Below are 18,468 nucleotides of genomic sequence, written 5' to 3'. Positions count from 1 at the left end.
AATCCACGCCTATATAGGTGATAGTCCTTGAGAAAATATTCATTTAAAAATCCACGCCTATATAGGTGATAGTCCTTGAGAAAATATTCATTTAAAAATCCATGCCTATATAGGTGATAGTCCTTGAGAAAATATTCTTTTAAAAATCCATGCCTATATAGGTGATAGTCCTTGAGAAAATATTCATTTAAAAATCCACGCCTATATAGGTGATAGTCCTTGAGAAAATATTCATTTAAAAATCCACGCCTATATAGGTGATAGTCCTTGAGAAAATATTCATTTAAAAATCCACGCCTATAAAGGTGATAGTCCTTGAGAAAATATTCATTTAAAAATCCACGCCTATATAGGTGATAGTCCTTGAGAAAATATTCATTTAAAAATCCACGCCTATAGAGGTGATAGTCCTTGAGAAAATATTCTTGTAAAAATCCATGCCTATATAGGTGATAGTCCTTGAGAAAATATTCATTTAAAAATCCACGCGTATATAGGTGATAGTCCTAGAGAAAATATTCATTTAAAAATCCACGCCTATATAGGTGATAGTCCTTGAGAAAATACTCAATTAAAAATCCACGCCTATATAGGTGATAGTCCATGAGAAAATATTCATTTAAAAATCCACGCCTATATAGCTGATAGTCCTTGGGAAAATATTCATTTAAAAATACACGCCTATATAGGTGATAGTCCTTGAGAAAATATTCTTGTAAAAATCCATGCCTATATAGGTGATAGTCCTTGAGAAAATATTCTTTTAAAAATCCATGCCTATATAGGTGATAGTCCTTGAGAAAATATTCATTTAAAAATCCATGCCTATATAGGTGATAGTCCTTGAGAAAATATTCATTTAAAAATCCACGCCTATATAGGTGATAGTCCATAAAAAAATATTCATTTAAAAATCCACGTCTTGTGTGGCTCCATAAAAAAATATTCATTTAAAAATCCACGCCTTGTGTGGCTCCTTAAAAAAATATTCATTTAAAAATCCACGCCTTGTGTGGCTCCTTAAAAAAATATTCATTTAAAAATCCACGCCTTGTGTGGCTCCTTAAAAAAATATTCATTTAAAAATCCACGCCTTGTGTGGCTCCTTAAAAAATATTCATTTAAAAATCGGCTCCTTAAAAAAATATTCATTTAAAAATCCACGCCTTGTGTGGCTCCTTAAAAAAATATTCATTTAAAAATCCACGCCTTGTGTGGCTCCTTAAAAAAATATTCATTTAAAAATCCACGCCTTGTGTGGCTCCTTAAAAAAATATTCATTTAAAAATCCACGCCTTGTGTGGCTCCTTAAAAAAATATTCATTTAAAAATCCACGCCTTGTGTGGCTCCTTAAAAAAATATTCATTTAAAAATCCACGCCTTGTGTGGCTCCTTAAAAAAATATTCATTTAAAAATCCACGCCTTGGGTTGCTGATTGAACATATTATTTGAAATATCCAATCCTTGGTTGGTTCCTTGAAAATATTATTTTAAAAATCCACCCTTGTGCGGATCCTTGAAAAAAATTTATTTTCGCAAATAGTTTTTTTTTTTAAATTCACCTCTGATGGGATTTCGAAAAAAATAATTATTTATTATTATTATTTTTTAATCGTATAATTCAAATGTTATATCGACCGACATGCGAGGTTTTCCATCCACAGTATACGAAGTGTGTACATAATAGCCACCCTTAGGCAACGGCATTAATCTCTTCGTGCCATAAAATGTAAAATTGTTGACATAAATGCCATGCTGAAAAATTCGAATTTGTATTTTAAAAACTAATTTCTCAATTGTAAAATTCTACTTACATTATACGGACACGAATGATTCAGATTAGTGTACGGAGCAATGAAATCAAAAACCCGTCCAAATGCCCGGTTCCTTTTACGATTTTTCAAAAAATTACATACATCCCAGGTATTATTGAACAATGGCATACTTTTTGTCTTATCAAATCCCGTTGATAATGTCATCCGAGCATTTGTCAACGGCAATTTTTCAAGATGCGCTTGAACAGAAATCCATGATGCTGTTTTATTTTCCATACGCACCTGACAGAGATCAAATCGCCCGAAGGTGGGATCTATCACTTTGCATTGTATGCTCTTGAATAGGAATAGAGCTGGGGACTGTAATTAAATGGAAACTTAATTATTTAATTTCAAGGTGTAGAAATTGATATATTGACATATCCCACCTGTTTAAATACCGAAGCGAATAGAAAGATTCTTAACAAAAACATGTTTGCCTTGGATGTAGTTATTTATGTCACTGATATGAAAGCAGTCGCCTATGACAACTCTGCGAAATATATAATTGATTTAAATGACCCAAAAAGATTTAATTACTCTATACTCATAAATAGTTAGGCTCATAAATAATTAGTAATGGAAATAATAAATTATATTTTGCCAATTTGGAAAATTTCCATTAAGACTTTTCAATTGGCTTCTTCCCAAAATATATAAAGTTTGCAATGTTTTTGGGAGATTAATTACCTAGTCTATACCAGATAACAATATACCACATATAAATATTTCGGACGATTTCATCTAAATTGTGTCTAACATTTCCGCACAAAAATATTTGTTCTCGTGGTCAAAAGTCAGAAAAAATAGGAACATTTGTAATATATTTCTGACCTAAAAATGACCTAAAAATGCGAGGAGAGGACTTTTCCACTTCGGTTGAGACTTTCTCAAAATTTGAAATGAAAATCGTTGACAACACATTTTTTCATCTGGAATAAAATGATGTACACAGTTATAAAATTCTAATGAATATTTTCATAATTTCATTCATAGTTAATTATGTCCATACTGTTCATGTACCTCACTTTGAATACAAGCAAAAATTTATATAATCATGAGAGAGCCACTATCTTTTAATGTAAACATTTCATAAATATAAAAACTATTTTCATGTTTCGCTCTACTTTATCATTATTTGCGCTTATTTTTCCGCCTCCTCTCACTTGGTGGTTGTCATTTTTGCAAACGTTTGTTTGTCTACTGTTTCTTTTGTTTACAACCGCGGTCTATCGACTCACTCTATTGTGGTTAGTTTTACACCCCATTGTTTCTTTATTTCAGACACAGTTACAGGTCTCTGCATTTGTGTTATAAAATTCGCATATGTATTTTCCAAATTATTTCGATATAAATGCTAAATAAAATATTTCAAACAAGTGTTGATACGAATAACATTTTCTGTAGGATTGTTCTAATGTCGTCGAAAGTATTAGTAAGTAAGAAGAAAAAAACATAAAATTACAACGACAAAGAATTTCTCTGCCATACCCCCACTACCAATCACATACACTCCAAAGTTGTTTTTTTCTTTTCTTTCTTAGACAGGAAAACATTTTTTAAGATTTTAAGTTTGCATTCATAACTACCGCTTAGTTTCTACAGAGCCTGGGTTTAGATGTCAAAAGTTCCTCTGTGGCACAATTTGAACCGCTAAATATTGTCCTCAATTATTATGTCATCCACTGAAATTAGTTGGTCAGATCGCCTTCGGCATTGCATATATTTGATGTTTGCTTCATAATTGTGTTGTTTAGAACGACTAGAAAACAGACAAAAAAAATTTCGGTCTATTTCAACCCAGAAATATCATCTGATCATCATCGAAAACTATAGGCATCGTCCTTGACCATAACTTGAACCTCATGAAAAAATTTCCAAGTCATCGGCGCTACATTTTCGCCCTCTAGTGTGATAATGGTAATACTAAAACATATAAAAATACATACTTACTTAGCTGACGGTTGTTCCATAAGCCGAGCTAAAAAGAGATTTCCAAGTGTGTCGGTCTTGTACGTATTTGATCATGTTCCGCGTTATTGTCGGGTTCGTGGCCTTCCCCTGCGTGAAGCATCACTTGGCTCGTTTTTATATGCATTTTGAGTGGGGGAATCCTCATCCATTCTCACAACATGACCTAGCTAACGTAGTCGCTGCAGCTCGATCCGTCTGACTATGTCGATGTCCGAGAATAGATGGTATAGCTCATGGTTCATTCGACGACCGTGTTCGCCGTCGACGCAGATCGGCCCATAGATTTTCCGGAAAAATTTCTTATTATTATTTCTTATTGCTTATTTCGCCGTTGGTTAAGCGCATCATCAGGCATATTGGGCTATGTGGGTTTACAAAGGTCGTATGTTGATAACTTGTATTAATGTCGCAGTTGATGCGGAATTGCATCTGCGAATTAAATTAAAATTTGTCAAAGTTCTACATTTGTCTTCACTCTACAAACAGTCCTTTTCAAAGCAGATTTTTGCTGTAGTTATGGATAATTAATGCTCACGCCTACAGTTGCTTCCATGGTATACACATGTGTTTGCGCATCCTTTCGGAAGTGGTCTAATGGCTCAGAACTAAGGATAAGTAAATCGACTTTCGACAAATCGACTTTTTGTACCCTACACAACTATGTTGTCAGGGTATTATAGCTTTGTGCAGTTCCAAAAGTTTGTAACGCCGCGAAATATTGGTCCTAGACCCACCTTTAAGTATACTGATCGTCATATCTCGACTAGCTGAATCGATCATGTGTGTCCGTCTGTCCATTATAATTTGTAAACACGATACAGGCCACAGTTATGGACCAATCTTCACGAAATTTTGCATGTAGAATGGGTTCTGGCCAATGTAGACCCCTATTTATTTTTGTCGGCTTTTCTGGTCGCTCCTGAGGCCGCAATTATGGCCCAAACACCGCGAATTTTGGCATAGAGAAGGGGATCGGGCCAAAGAATAAGCATTCCTGTTTTGATAAAGATCGGTCAATATTTAGCGGGTCAGATGAACCCTGACTTTTGTGTGAAAAATGAAAAAAATTGTATTCTATGGTGTATATATTTGCCCCTGAAGGACCAAGGCCCGAGAAGTTTATAGTGTGTTCAAGAGGAGTGGTTGACCTTTAAATTGATACCAATTATATGGTCGTATGAATTCAGATGTGGGAGTTACACTTAAATATTTACAGGTGCTTACGTATTCAGACATTATTAAGTAACTCAATACCACACTAGAGGGCGGAAATATAGCGCTGATCGCTTTTAAATGTTCAATGAGGATCCAGGTATGGTCAGGGATATCGGGTATAATTTTTGGTGATGATCAGATCAAAATTTTGGGATGCAGTGGGCCGAGGACTTCATTTTTTATGTTTTTTTTTTGAGACGATCTGTAGGCCACAATTATAATCCGAACATCACAACACAATCCACGGTGAAGGGAATCTGGACACGTAATTGAAGGGTTGTACTCAATATTGGGAATATTCGGAAAATATGTCAGTGTAAGGAAGAGGTGCTGTCGATCTTTAATCGGGCAAGAGGGTGCAACTATCACGAAATATTGCCCACGCTCAGAATAAACATCGGCAGAAAGTTAGAGTTCCGTGATAGTAGTGTAGGGTATCGTATGGTCGGCCCCGTCCGACTATACTGCTCCGCTCACTGGTTTATTGAAAAGTCTAAAAGTCGAAGTCGAGTCTTGATCTTTAAGGAAATTGGAACTTTTCAAGATCGGCTTTCGATTTTCTTCATAAATACTAGGTTTATTATCACAAACGCCAAATTTCCCGAAATTTACACATTCCGGAGCAGTAGAGTCGGACGGGGCCGAACATACCCAACTTCCACGAAAATCTATCTTTCTGTGGTTCTATATTTTGCGATAGTTGCACTCTCTTCACCGACTAGAGGTCAACAATTATTACTAATATTCAGTACAGCCCTTCTAATTACTTGTCCAGATTCCGTGCACCGTGGGATGTGTTGTGATGTTCGGCTTTCAATTGTGGCCTAAAGATCGACTTGAAAAAAACACAAAAAGTTCAGTTTTCGATCCAATTCATCCCAAAATTATTATCTGATCGTCACCGAAAATTGTAAGCATTGTCCTTGACCATACCTGGATCCTCATGGAAAATTTCAAAGCGATCTGCGCTATATTTCCGCCCTCTAGTGGGCTAATGGGTTACTAAATAATATCTGAATATGTAAGCACCCGTAAATATTTAAGTGTGTCTTCCACATCCGAGTACATACGACAATATAATTGGTATCAATTTAAAGGTCAAACACTCATCTTGCATATATTATCAACTTTTCGGGTCTATGTCTTTCAGGGGTAAATATATACGCTATAGAATACAAATTTTATATTTTTTCAAAAAAATTCAGGATCCATTCGACCCGCTATAAGAATAAGCAGGCATGCTTATTCTTTGGCCCGATCCCCTTCTCCATGTAAAACTTCGCGATGTTTGGGCCATAATTGCGGCCCCTGGAGCGACCAGAGAAACCGACAAAAATGAAGTATTTGGTCCATCCCCAAAATATTATCCGATCGTTACCAAAAACAATTGGCTACATGCAAAATTTCGTGAAGATTGGTCCATAACTGTGGACGTGTTTACAAATTATAATGGACGGACGGACGGGCGGACACACATGTCTAGATCGACTCAGCTAGTCGAGACATACTTAGAGGTGGGTCTAAGATCAATATTTCGCGGCGTTACAAACTCTTGGGGCTGCACAAAGCTATAATACCCTGACAACATAGTTGTGTAGGGTATAAAAAATAATAGTCGAAAATCGACTTTGGAAAAGTCGAAAGATTGAAAAGTCGATCCTTTGTCAGAGGCAAGAATCAAAAAGTCTAAAGGTCGATTTTAACACTCGACTACGTATCTCTACTCAGAACGCTAAGTGGTCTGCCAACATTTATTTTGCCGTCGATACCTAGGTTCAACCCTAGGCGTGCTCAACTGAAGTAATTTTTATTTATTTGAATTTTTCCCTTAAGAGCGATGATAATTTGAATGAGTTTTTAAATCCGTTTTTTCTCTTTCGAGTCGAGCTTAATGATCGAAGTTTTGCAATTAAAAGGAACGCCAGGAGAATATTCGAATATGTTGAATCCCTTAAATATTTTGGTATAATTTCCGCATCCGATTACATACATCAGCGTTATTGTTAACATCTACGGTCTGTGTCCTTTTGGGGTAAGTTTTTCACATAACTGTGGGTTCATAACTGTGACCTCCAAAGCGACGAGAAAATAAGGAAAAATAATGTCTTTGGTCCATTTGATAAAAAAAGTGGACAGCAACAGGTGTTTGTTTAACTAATACGGCAATATTCCGAAATATGTTTGACACAAATGTGGTCTTTATAGAATTTCAAAATTGAATGAGAAAATCTCGATACATAAATTATATTACGATAATTTTTAAATATGCTTGAATAAAAAAAAAAACTATTCCAAAATATGTTTGACACAAATGTGGGCTTTATAGAATTTGAAAATTAAATGCGAAAATTTCGATATATAAATTATATAACGATTATTTTTAAATATGCCTAAATAAAATTCCTTAACTCAGCCGGTATCTTTATATGTGGGTTATATCAAAAATTATGAACCAATAAAATTAATATTTCATTGCTGCTCCATGTATAAAAATTCCATGTAATATGGTGAAAAAAACATTCTCCAGATAAACGCCAACATATTTACATACATATATATATATATTCAAATTAATAAACATACCATTTCTACAAATTAATATACACTAGCCGTAGTCGTTGTATAGCTAGACCGCAAACCAAAAACGACAACAACAATAGCAATAATAACGATGGCAATCTAAATCAGTTTTGAATATATTAACTATGATTAGACTAAGCTATAATGCTAGGCAAAAACACCATACCGACAAAAACGAAATGTATTTTGAAGCGTGTAGTATTATTGGCTATTTAAAATATATTTGAATGTATAACAACGTTTGAAACTCGTGCCCCCGTTGTTGGGTGTTCGACGTTACCGTTCATACGGTGGGAATTTTATTTCGAAAAAATAAAATTTTTTAGCTTTTTTTCGGAATAAATTATCATAATTGTCAAAATATAATTTGTTCGTTTTTTTTTCTTGCTTTTTTTGGGAGAGATTAGCTGGTCAGGTTAGCGTTTTGACTGCCTATTCATGAATCATTAATGGTGCAAATGGTCGAGGTCCAGTTTTGTGGTCCAAAGACAATAAAAATCGCTCAAGATTAGTTTATTAATAGAAACTATTGTGGATTATATTTATTTTGTGGATAAAATGAAATATTTTTTTAATACAGCTTTTAAAGGGTTCAGATAAAGTATCTCGATGAAAGGTGAATTTCGGTAGCTTTATTATTTTAAGATTAATGTTCATTATTTAAAAGATTCATTGGACTTTAATCCCATCTTGGGATACATTTTTAGTAAATTTGTATTGTTTTTTTAATATAAACGAGATTTGTTCAAAAACAATAGCGGATTATGAATTGAATATGAAGGTAGCTACTTGTATTGAAGTTTGGATTATTTATTTTATTTTTATACCCTTCACCACACTGTGGTACAGGGTATTATGTCTTTGTGCATATGTTTGTAACAGGCAAAAGGAAACGAGATAGACACATGGTTCCTTTTGAGAATATGCATAGAATCACTTTTTACGTCGATTTATGCATGTCCGTCCGTCCGTCTGTCCATGTTAAATTGTAAACATAGTACAGGTCTCATTTATGATCCGAATTGGATGAAATTTGGCATAGGTCACTTATTCGGCCTAAGGACGAACCCTATTGAAATTGGGAAAAATCGGTTAAGATTTAGATATAGCTCCCATATATAGTTTCGTCCGATTTCATGTAAATGGTGCATCAAAAGTCCCTATATATCTTTCGATTTGCACCAATTTTGGCATAACGTACTGAATTGAGCCTAGAATTATGTCTGCCAAGTTTCGTGAAAATAGGTTCAGATTTAGATATAGTTCCCATATATAGTTTCGTCCGATTTCATGTAAATGGTGCACCAAAGTCCCTATATATCTTTCGATTTGCACGAAATTTGGCATAACGTCTGAATTGAGTCTAGAGTGATGTCTGCCAAGTTTTAAGAAAATCGGTTCAGATTTAGATATACCTCCCATATATAGTTTCGTCCGATTTCATGTAAATGGTGCCCCAAAGTCCCTATATATCTTTCGATTTGCACGAAATTTGGCATATCGTACTGAATTAAGCCTAGAGTGATGTCTGCCAAGTTTCGAGAAAATCGATCTAAAGTTAGATATAGCTCCCATATATAGTTTCGTCCGATTTCATGTAAATGGTGCCCCAAAGTCCCTATATATCTTTCGATTTGCACGAAATTTGGCATATCGTACTGGATTAAGCCTAGAGTGATGTCTGCCAAGTTTCGAGAAAATCGGTCCAGATTTAGATATAGCTTCCATATATAGTTTTGTCCGATTTCATGTAAATGGTGCCACAAAGTACCTTCGATTTACACGAAATTTGGCAATTTGCTAAATTTCGTGAAAATCATATATAGTTTCGTCCGATTTCATATAAATGGTGCATCAAAGTCCCTATATATCCTTCGATTTGCACGAAATTTGGCATAACGGACTGAATTGAGCCTAGAGTGATGTCTGCCAAGTTTCGAGAAAATCGGTTTATATAGCTCCCATATATATTTCATGTTAATAGTCCTGTTTAATATACCCATAGTGGTGAAGGGTATCCTATAGTCGGCCCCGTCCGACTTTACTACTTTCCTTACTGGTTTGCATCTGTTGAACTTGTTTCCTTCCATTGTTTTTCATTTGTTTTCTCTCTGCCCATTTAACAACAATTTTAAATCTAAGTTGTTATCATGTCTATGCATGAGTAAATTAAGTAATTTGCATATTTATATTTAATTTGCAGTATACAAGTTATAGCACAGCGCTGATTAGCAATGATATATTGAATATTTCGATTGGAAACAATGCATTGGCCACAAATGTGGTCGGACAACATGCCTAGTCTGACTAAGATTGTGATTTAGATTAAAAATCGGTAAAATCAAAGGTGAAATTGTTACACTAACTACGTTATAAATTAAAATTATAATTAACTTTAAAGCATAAGTATTAGAAGTTCTGCCAACGTAGGCGGTGCCAAGATAAAAAGTAGTTTACAACTCACCAACTAACCCTTCAATGTCAGTTGGTAACAAATAATTTATAAACAAGCTATATTTAAATGAGGGAAAGTGAAAGTTGGCTTAAAGCCGGAGAATACAGAGAAAAAAAATTAATTAACAATTTTATAATTTCATACATAGTTTAATTTTTTTTAAGTAAACATTTCATTAATACCAAAACTATTATTCATACTTCACTCTACAAATATTTGCGCTCATTTGTCCTCTCTCTCTCTCTCCACGAAAAACACCACAATCCATTGTTTGACTGTGTTTTGTTTTGGTATCGTCCTCTGTCGCTCCCCTCACTTGGTAGTTGTTTAGTTTTTCAACAGTTTGAATGTCTAATATTTCTCTTGCTTACAACCACGGACTCTCCACTCACTTAATTGTGAATAGGTTTGCATTCCATTGTTTCTTTTCTTTTCAGACACTGTTATAAAATTCACATATGTATTTTCCAAATTATTTCGATATAAATACCAAATATAATAAATTAACATTGTATATGATTGTTCTAATGACGCAAAACAAGTAAATACGAAAAATTGGGACAAAACAAAACAATTCAAAGTTTTTTTTTCATGAAGGAAGCCGTATTTAAGGTTTTAAAAATTTCATTCATAAAATGTAGAAATCCGGACGTTGGCAACATTTTCTGAACACCATTCATATAATATAAGAATATTTTTTTTTCTGTGTATGACGAATGAAATACTAATATGCAATACAATTAAGACCATTCCAGTGAAACTACATAGGTGTACAACTGTGAATTCATTCAAAGTCAGGTTTTCTGGCCGCTCTGGAGTCCACAAATATGACTGGAACATCACAAAATTTTTTGCACGAAGAAGGGAATTTAGCCTAGGAATAAGCATGACCGTTTTGATCAAGATGGGCCAATATTTAATGGGTTGAAGAGATCCACATTTTTGTGTGCAAAAAATTACAAAATTTGTATTTACTCCTGAATAATATAGACCCGAGAAGTTGATAGTATATCCAAGAGCAGTGATTGGTTTTTAACTTGATACCAATTTTATTGTCCTATCTGGTCAGATGTGGGAGAATTGTTAAAATACTTACAGGTGTCTATTCATTCAGATATTGCTTAGAATTACCATTGCCACATTAGAGGGCATACATTTCTAGCTGATGGCTAGAAAATTTTGCATGGCGTTCCGGTTATGTTGAAGGACAACGCCTAAAATTTTCGATGACGATCAGATGATATTTATGTGATGCAATGAACCGAAAACATTTTTGTTTGTTTGGTTATCTAGTCGCTGTAGATGCCACAATTTTGAGCCGAACATCACAAATTGTCTATGTGGAAGGCGATCTAGCCTACTGATTCAAATGATGAAAATGACATGTCAATATTTAGCGGGTGAAATGAAACAAAACTTGTTTGTGTAAAATAACAAAATTAGAATCTTAATGAATAATTTTTTACTCCGGAAAAACGTGATCCGGAAAAGATGCCGCAGAGAAGATATTGACCTCTAATCGGTCAGGAGAGTGTATATCGATCGCGAAATATTACCCAGGCTCTGTGGTAGTTGTGTTGGGTATCATATGAACGGCCCTGTCCGATTATACTGCTCCGTTCACTTATACCCTTCACTACACTATGGTACAGGGTATTATGTTTTTGTGCATATGTTTGTAACAGGCAAAAGGAAACGAGATAGACATGTGGTTCCTTTTCAGATTATGCATAGAATCACTTTTTTAAGTGGATTTATGCATGTCCGTCCGTCTGTCCATGTTAAATTGTAAACAAAGTTCAGGTCGCATTTATTATCCGAATTGAATGAAATTGGGCATAGGTCACTTATTTGGCCCAAGGATGAACCCTATTGAAATTGGAAAAAATCGGTCTAGATTTAGATATAGCTCCCATATATATTTTCGTCCGATTTAAGGTAAATGGTCCAGATTTAGATATAGCTCCCATATATATTTTCGTCCGATTTAAGGTAAATGGTGTACCAAAGTCCCTATATATCTTTCGATTTGCACGAAATTTGGCATAGCGTACTGAATTAGTTCCAGAATAATGTGTGCCAATTTTCGAGAAAATCGGTTCAGATTTAGATATAGATCTCATATATATTTTCGTCCGATTTAAGGTAAATTGTGCACAAAAGTCCCTATATATCTCTCGATTTGCACTAAATTTGGCTCAGCGTAATGAATTAGGTTTAGAATGGTGTGTGTTAAATTTCCTGAAAATCGGTTCAGATTTAGATATAGCTCCCATATATATTTTCGTCCGATTTAATGTAAATGGCGCACCAAAGTCCCTTAATATCTTTGGGTTTGCACTAAATTTGGCACAGCGTAATGAATTAGATCTAGATGTGTGTTAAGTTTCCTGAAATCGGTTTAGATTTAGATATAGTTTCTACATCTAACCAAATGAACAATATAGTATCGGTTGCAGAATGACGTGTTTACGGTTCCAATTTCGTTTTAAAAATGCGACGTCTGTTAGGATTCATCTGTTGAATATACACAAAGTGGTGAAGGGTTTCATATAGTCGGCCCGTCCGACTTTACTACTTTCCTTACTGGTTTTCAATATTTAAAAATCCAATTTCAGGCGAATGGAATGTTCGATTTGAACCAAACCTTGCACAACCTATTATCTTTATCAAGCCTAGGTAAAGTCGGGAGATGGAACCAATTGTATATATTTAATCGTGAAGGTCATAAATCCGAGAATATATTTATAGTACACCAAAGAGGAGTGGCCAACCTTTAAATTGATACTAATGATACTGTTGTATGTACCCGGATGTGAAAGTTTTATTTAAATAATTACATGTATATGTACGTATTGTGATATTGTTTAGTATTACCATTACAACACTATAGGGCGAGGAAATTTTGCATGACGTGCTGGTTATGGACAAGGACTCCGCCTACAATGTTCGATGGTGATCAGATGATATCACTGGAATGGAATGAAACCATACTATATTGTCTGGTTTTCTAGTCATTCTAGGCGCCACAATAATATTCCGAACATCACAAATTTTTCCATCAGGAAGGCGATAATGAACGGTCAATATTTAGAGACTTAAAAGAAAATAAAAAAAATTATACTTATGGAGTGATTTTTTTCACTTCGGAAAAATATGATTCGGAAAAGGTGACGCAGAGAGGCTGTGGAGCTGTAATCGGCCAAGAGAGTGCAAGTATCGTGAAATATTACACATACTCGGAAGATACTTATAGCTCTGTGGTAGTTGTGTTGGGTATCATATGGTCGGCCCTGTCCGATTATACTGCTCCGTTCACTGGTGTTAATTTTTTGAGTAAAAATTGTTACCATTTGTGGGGAAGATATCAGAAGGGTTGGTCTGGTTTTGGAAAAAAGATTACGAAGTGCAAAGTTTGGATTCAATCGGAAACTCCTCTCGAGAGCTGACCATGCAGACAAATGGAATGGAACCAATTTCTCCCCATTACCCTTGTTAGAATGGTCACAATTACGACTCCAAATATATTATCATAGGATTAGGATTCATTAAACGCTGGTCTAAAGAGTTTGATGACCCTTATGTTACTAAAAGATTATTTGTTAGTATTATCCGCCCAGTCCTAGAATATGGTTGCATTCTTTGGAGTCCGTTTTATAAATGTCACTGTCAGTTTTTAATGTTTGCCTTGCGTGGCCTAAATTGGAACCCATCGGAATTACTTCCACCTTATAAAAGTCGCTTATTGTTAATTAATCTTCCAACACTTGAAAAAATACGTTTCATGTTAAGAGCATTATTTATTATTAAATTAACACGTGGTCTGATTGATTCACCTTTTCTTACGGGAGAAATAATTTTTAACGTTTCTTCTCGAAGAACACGTAATTTTGAACCGTTGACATTGTCCATCGCGAGAACTAATTACGAACTAAACAACCCAATGAGGTCCTTATGTTTAATATATAATGGCATAAGTAATGTTATTTGCCTAAGTAGACCATTGCATGCTATCAAGAATTCTATACTGGGCTTGGAAACAGTAGACCCTGAAATTTGAGCAGCAGTTGTCAAATTTTATATTGTAGCTTTTGTTTACTGTTGTCTGTTTAATGTATGTTAATGTAATGTCTGTTTAATGTATCTAATTCTAATTTATATTTGTTGTAATTTATAATTGTTGTATTATTACTAATTGCCGGCTGATGATGTATCTGTAGCCGATATTGTTAAACCACTACTAACCCGCCTTAGTCCGGTCTTTGGTGTGTACGTGCTCCCTGCGTATAGGGAGGTAGCCCCCTCGGTCGGCAGGGACGGGTGTGAGAGGCGTGGGAACGAACGTAAAAAAAATAATAATAATTTAATTGTTGTTGTTTTTATTTCAAATACATAAAGGATCCTTTCAAATATTTTAAATCTCTTCTGTGGTACTGGCATGTCTTCCCGTCGTTTTATATACAATTGTAATTTTTCACTCAAAAGTCTTCGTTCCTTTATTAAATCTGAAAATAGTCGTCCTAGACCCTAACAATTATACATTACATCTGGATCAGAATAACATTTTATGCAGATTTCCATGACTATAGGGACTGGTATTGGAAATGGGATATATCGCCCCAAGTTTTACTCTATCATCCATATAACTGTTCCCTGTAATTTTATATTTTGGATTCTTGCTGGATAGAAAAGCTTCAGACAAATTTAAATTTCGCATATATTCGATAAATGCTCAATATTATAGGGATTTTTGGCATGATTTTCCAATATTTCGGGATTTTAGCAAAATATATCAATATCCTCTAATTTTCGATTTTGTTGCTGATTTCAGTCACCCTAGCTGGTATCTACTTAGAAACACATTTTGAGTTTGTGGTGTGATACATCTCGTTTGATATTTCTAGCTACATTATCCAATCGATGTGACTGTATATAATCATTACGAAGTGGAGGAATTTTGGTAGGTAGCAACTTCTTCACAGAATATATTCAGTAAAAGTCCATGTTTCTATATAGCCTTATTTTCGGTAAGTTCAAGATCATTGTCCAATTTGAGTGTCTGTAGTTTCTTACTTTTCCTGACTGCAATATACACTGGAAGGCATATTGCATGCCCAGGTTGGAGGGTATAAAACATTTGGTGCGGCAGCACGACGACATTTTTAATTGTTTAGGAGAACTATTATTAACATCCTTATGCATTATCCATATGAGGTCTTTCTTGTAGCTATGCATGTTTTTAAAGCTTGCTAGACCAAATGATGATAACCAAAAGTAATACAACATGATAAATTAAAAACATATGCATCTCTACTTTTAAAATATCCCTTTCCTTCATTTTAATCTCCGTTTTCATGATTTCTTATTTTCCATTTATAATTTAATATTTAATTTTATTTCACAAACAATTCAGGTCATAGCAATAAAAAAATGAAGCTATGAAGAAGACGACGACGAAAAAAATACAATCATAACTTTTTTATACAATTTTTGCACACAACAAGAAAATTGTTTGAAATGTCTTTCATTTTGTTATTAAATTCCTTGCACCTTAGCAGAAATGGAAATTTCAATGTAATGAAAATGTCTGGAAAGAAAATAAAAAATAAAATAAACCAAATGGCAGGAAAAATTACAAAAAAAATACTCTCAACTATAGTAATAAAATATAAAAATTAAAAGGAAATATAAGAAAGTTGCAAGGAATGAAATAGGAAAAAATGGCTATGAAAAAATTTAATCCTTATCAGGAGGGGAGTGCAGAGAAGAAGGATAAGAATTCTTTAAAACTGAACTGAAAAAGGAAGTGTCCTTTGAAGGACCATAGAAGAGGAAATCTGTTTACTGAATCCAATTTAATAACAACAAACACACAAACGAAGCCATGTCCACCAGGGCCATAAGGAGCCTGGGTGGGAAATAAAAAAAAGAAAAAAAAACAATAACAACAATCCAATAAAAATGCATTAAAATAATGAAAATAAGTAGAACAATTTCTCTACTGTGAAAATTGTGTTTATCTAATTCAGAATGTTGCCATTCTGGGCTAAGAGGACGAACACCAACAACAACAATAGGGGACAAAGTAAAAAAGAACAATAACAACAACAATGAGAACAAAACTTGACAATAGAGATTAAGTTTAATTCAACTAAGATGGAAAAGACGCAGAAGAAGAAGAAAATGCGGGCTAAAATTAGAATAGTAGACAAAAGTAGACAGTAGCGAGTAGAATAGAATGGAATAGAATTAAATAAAATCATGAACAGGAAAAACCTGTTGCTCGCTCGCCATCTCCACCCAATACACTTTCTTCCTGTCCTGTCTCCCTAGGGGCGGCATTGTTTTCAGCCTTGGATAACACAGAAAGCATCGTGAAATACGCGAAAAAATATTTTTTGTCTTCTTATCGTTTTGTTGTGTGTGTGTGTGTGTGCTGAGCCTCCAGCTTTTGAAGGTAATGGCCACGACGACGTCGACGATGAGTATGATGAAAATGACTCCGATGCTGCGGGTTATCGTTTTGGTTGTTTTAGAGACCACTGAGGCCATTGCTTTGTATCCTACTCTCTTTTGTGGATTTTTCAATGTCATTTTCGTGGAACATTCATGGTTATATGAAAGTGGAAAAAATTATCAATACGAGGGACGTTTAAATATTCGGTGAATAAGAAGAATGGATTTTTTTAATAATAACGTATGCCCATAGCGTCTGATATGGACCACTTGATCAACCAGCGATAACGTATTGTTCCTGCAGTTTAACTACGCAACAAAACCGACTCGGAGATGAAGGAAACACAGTTACTGAGATTTGAATCTTACAGCTTTGCGATGGTTACAACTTTGTTCAGAAGTATCGAAGCAGAAGCAGAGGAGAGGACTTGTATTCTTATTAAACCACTCGATCCAGTGCAAACCTATTTTGCTTGAGTAAGAATCTGGGGAACCATATATTGAATGTATGGTGGTAGCAGTCCCGAACTATATCCACAATTAAAAGGTAATAATCAGAGGGAAAGGTTTAGAGTACGTGGGTTCCTAGTCCACGGTTATTTAAACATAGTTAGCCAGTAAGGACAGTAGTAAAGTCGGACTGGGACGACTATATGATACCCTTCACTACTTTGGGTATATTCGCTTTTTCGAAGGAACATTGGCATGTAATTGAACGAACTAAATACTTGATCGCTATTTATATGTGAACCGACTACATCAATCCATTCTGCAACCCATGCAAAATTTCATTTCATTCGGGCAGATTTAGAGTCGTTTGCGTAACATGGGACAAATATATGTAAACCGATTTAAGGCAAACTTGACACACGTTATACGATGTGCTGCACTCGTTGATTTGTTGGTGCAAAATTAACATGAAGTCGGTCGAAAATATTTATAGACTCAATTCAGTACGCTTTGCCAAATTTCGCGCACATCGAAGAATGTATAAGGACTTTTGTGCACCATTTACATTAAATCGGTAGAAAATATATATGGGATCTATATTTAAATCTAAACCGATTTTCACGAAAATTAGCACACATCATTCTAGACTTAATTTAATATGCTATTTCGCGCACATCGAAGAATGTATAGGGACTTTTGTGCACCATTCCTCTAGGAAGAAGACCTCCAGCTTTTCCACAGGAAGAGGAATTCGTGCAGCTCTTTCTCAGGAAGAAGAATTCCTGCAGCTCTCCCACAGGAAGAAGACCTACAGTTCTTCTCTAGAAGGAAGAAGACCTCCAGCTTTTCTATAGGAAGAAGTTATTCTCTAAAAGTCAGAAGAAGACATCTAACTCTCCTATAGGAAGACGAATACCTGCAGCTCTTCTATAGGAAGAAGAATACCTGCAGCTCTTAAACAGGAAGAGGAATACCTACAGTTCTCCTCTAGGAAGAAGAAGACCTCCAGCTCTCCTATAGGAAGAAGAATATCTGCAGCTCTTCCGCGGGAAGAAAACTCCTTCAGCTTTTCCACAGGAAGAGGAATTCATGCAGCTCTTTCTCAGGAAGAAGAATACCTGCAGCTCTTCCCCAGGAAGAAGAAGACCTACAGTTCTTCTCTAGAAGGAAGAAAATATATATGGCAGCTATATCTAAATCAGAACCGTTTTCCACGAAACTTAAGACACATAATTATACCCTCAGCCTTATGGCTAATGAGGGTATATACACTTTGATACGGTGGAAATGTGCCTTATCGAAATATTGATTTCTTTGACACCAAATTCGTTTCGGAAAATTTGGAGTTGATGTTGTAGCAGTCATATTGCTTTTCACAATGGGCTAAGGTGACAGACGTTGGACCAGAAAGACTCGGGTCGTTTCGGATCGCAGACACCTCTGTCGTGAAAATTTGGAGTTGATTTAAACGTTGTCCGTCTGTCTGGCTGGCTGGTGGGCACGATAACTCTCGACGGGAATA

At 35.1% G+C, this 18,468-nt stretch overlaps 1 protein-coding gene across 1 annotated transcript; it reads right to left on the bottom strand.

Moving 5' to 3' along the window:
• Positions 1–1,610: 1,610 nt before the first annotated feature.
• Positions 1,611–2,137, bottom strand: LOC133328084 (uncharacterized; the record flags this gene model as incomplete). The annotated part of the gene is made up of 2 exons (XM_061536630.1): positions 1,611–1,757; positions 1,817–2,137. Coding segments are annotated over 2 exons (468 nt in total), but the record flags the coding sequence as incomplete, so codon positions are not given.
• Positions 2,138–18,468: the final 16,331 nt, after the last annotated feature.

This window comes from Musca vetustissima, unplaced genomic scaffold, assembly GCF_032173495.1.
Source record: "Musca vetustissima isolate MV318-11 ecotype Yass unplaced genomic scaffold, APGP_CSIRO_Mvet_v1 utg141979, whole genome shotgun sequence".
Classification (NCBI taxonomy): Eukaryota; Metazoa; Arthropoda; class Insecta; order Diptera; family Muscidae; genus Musca; species Musca vetustissima.
Note: the sequence above shows the minus strand (reverse complement) of the source record. Positions and strands in the feature narration are given on the sequence as shown.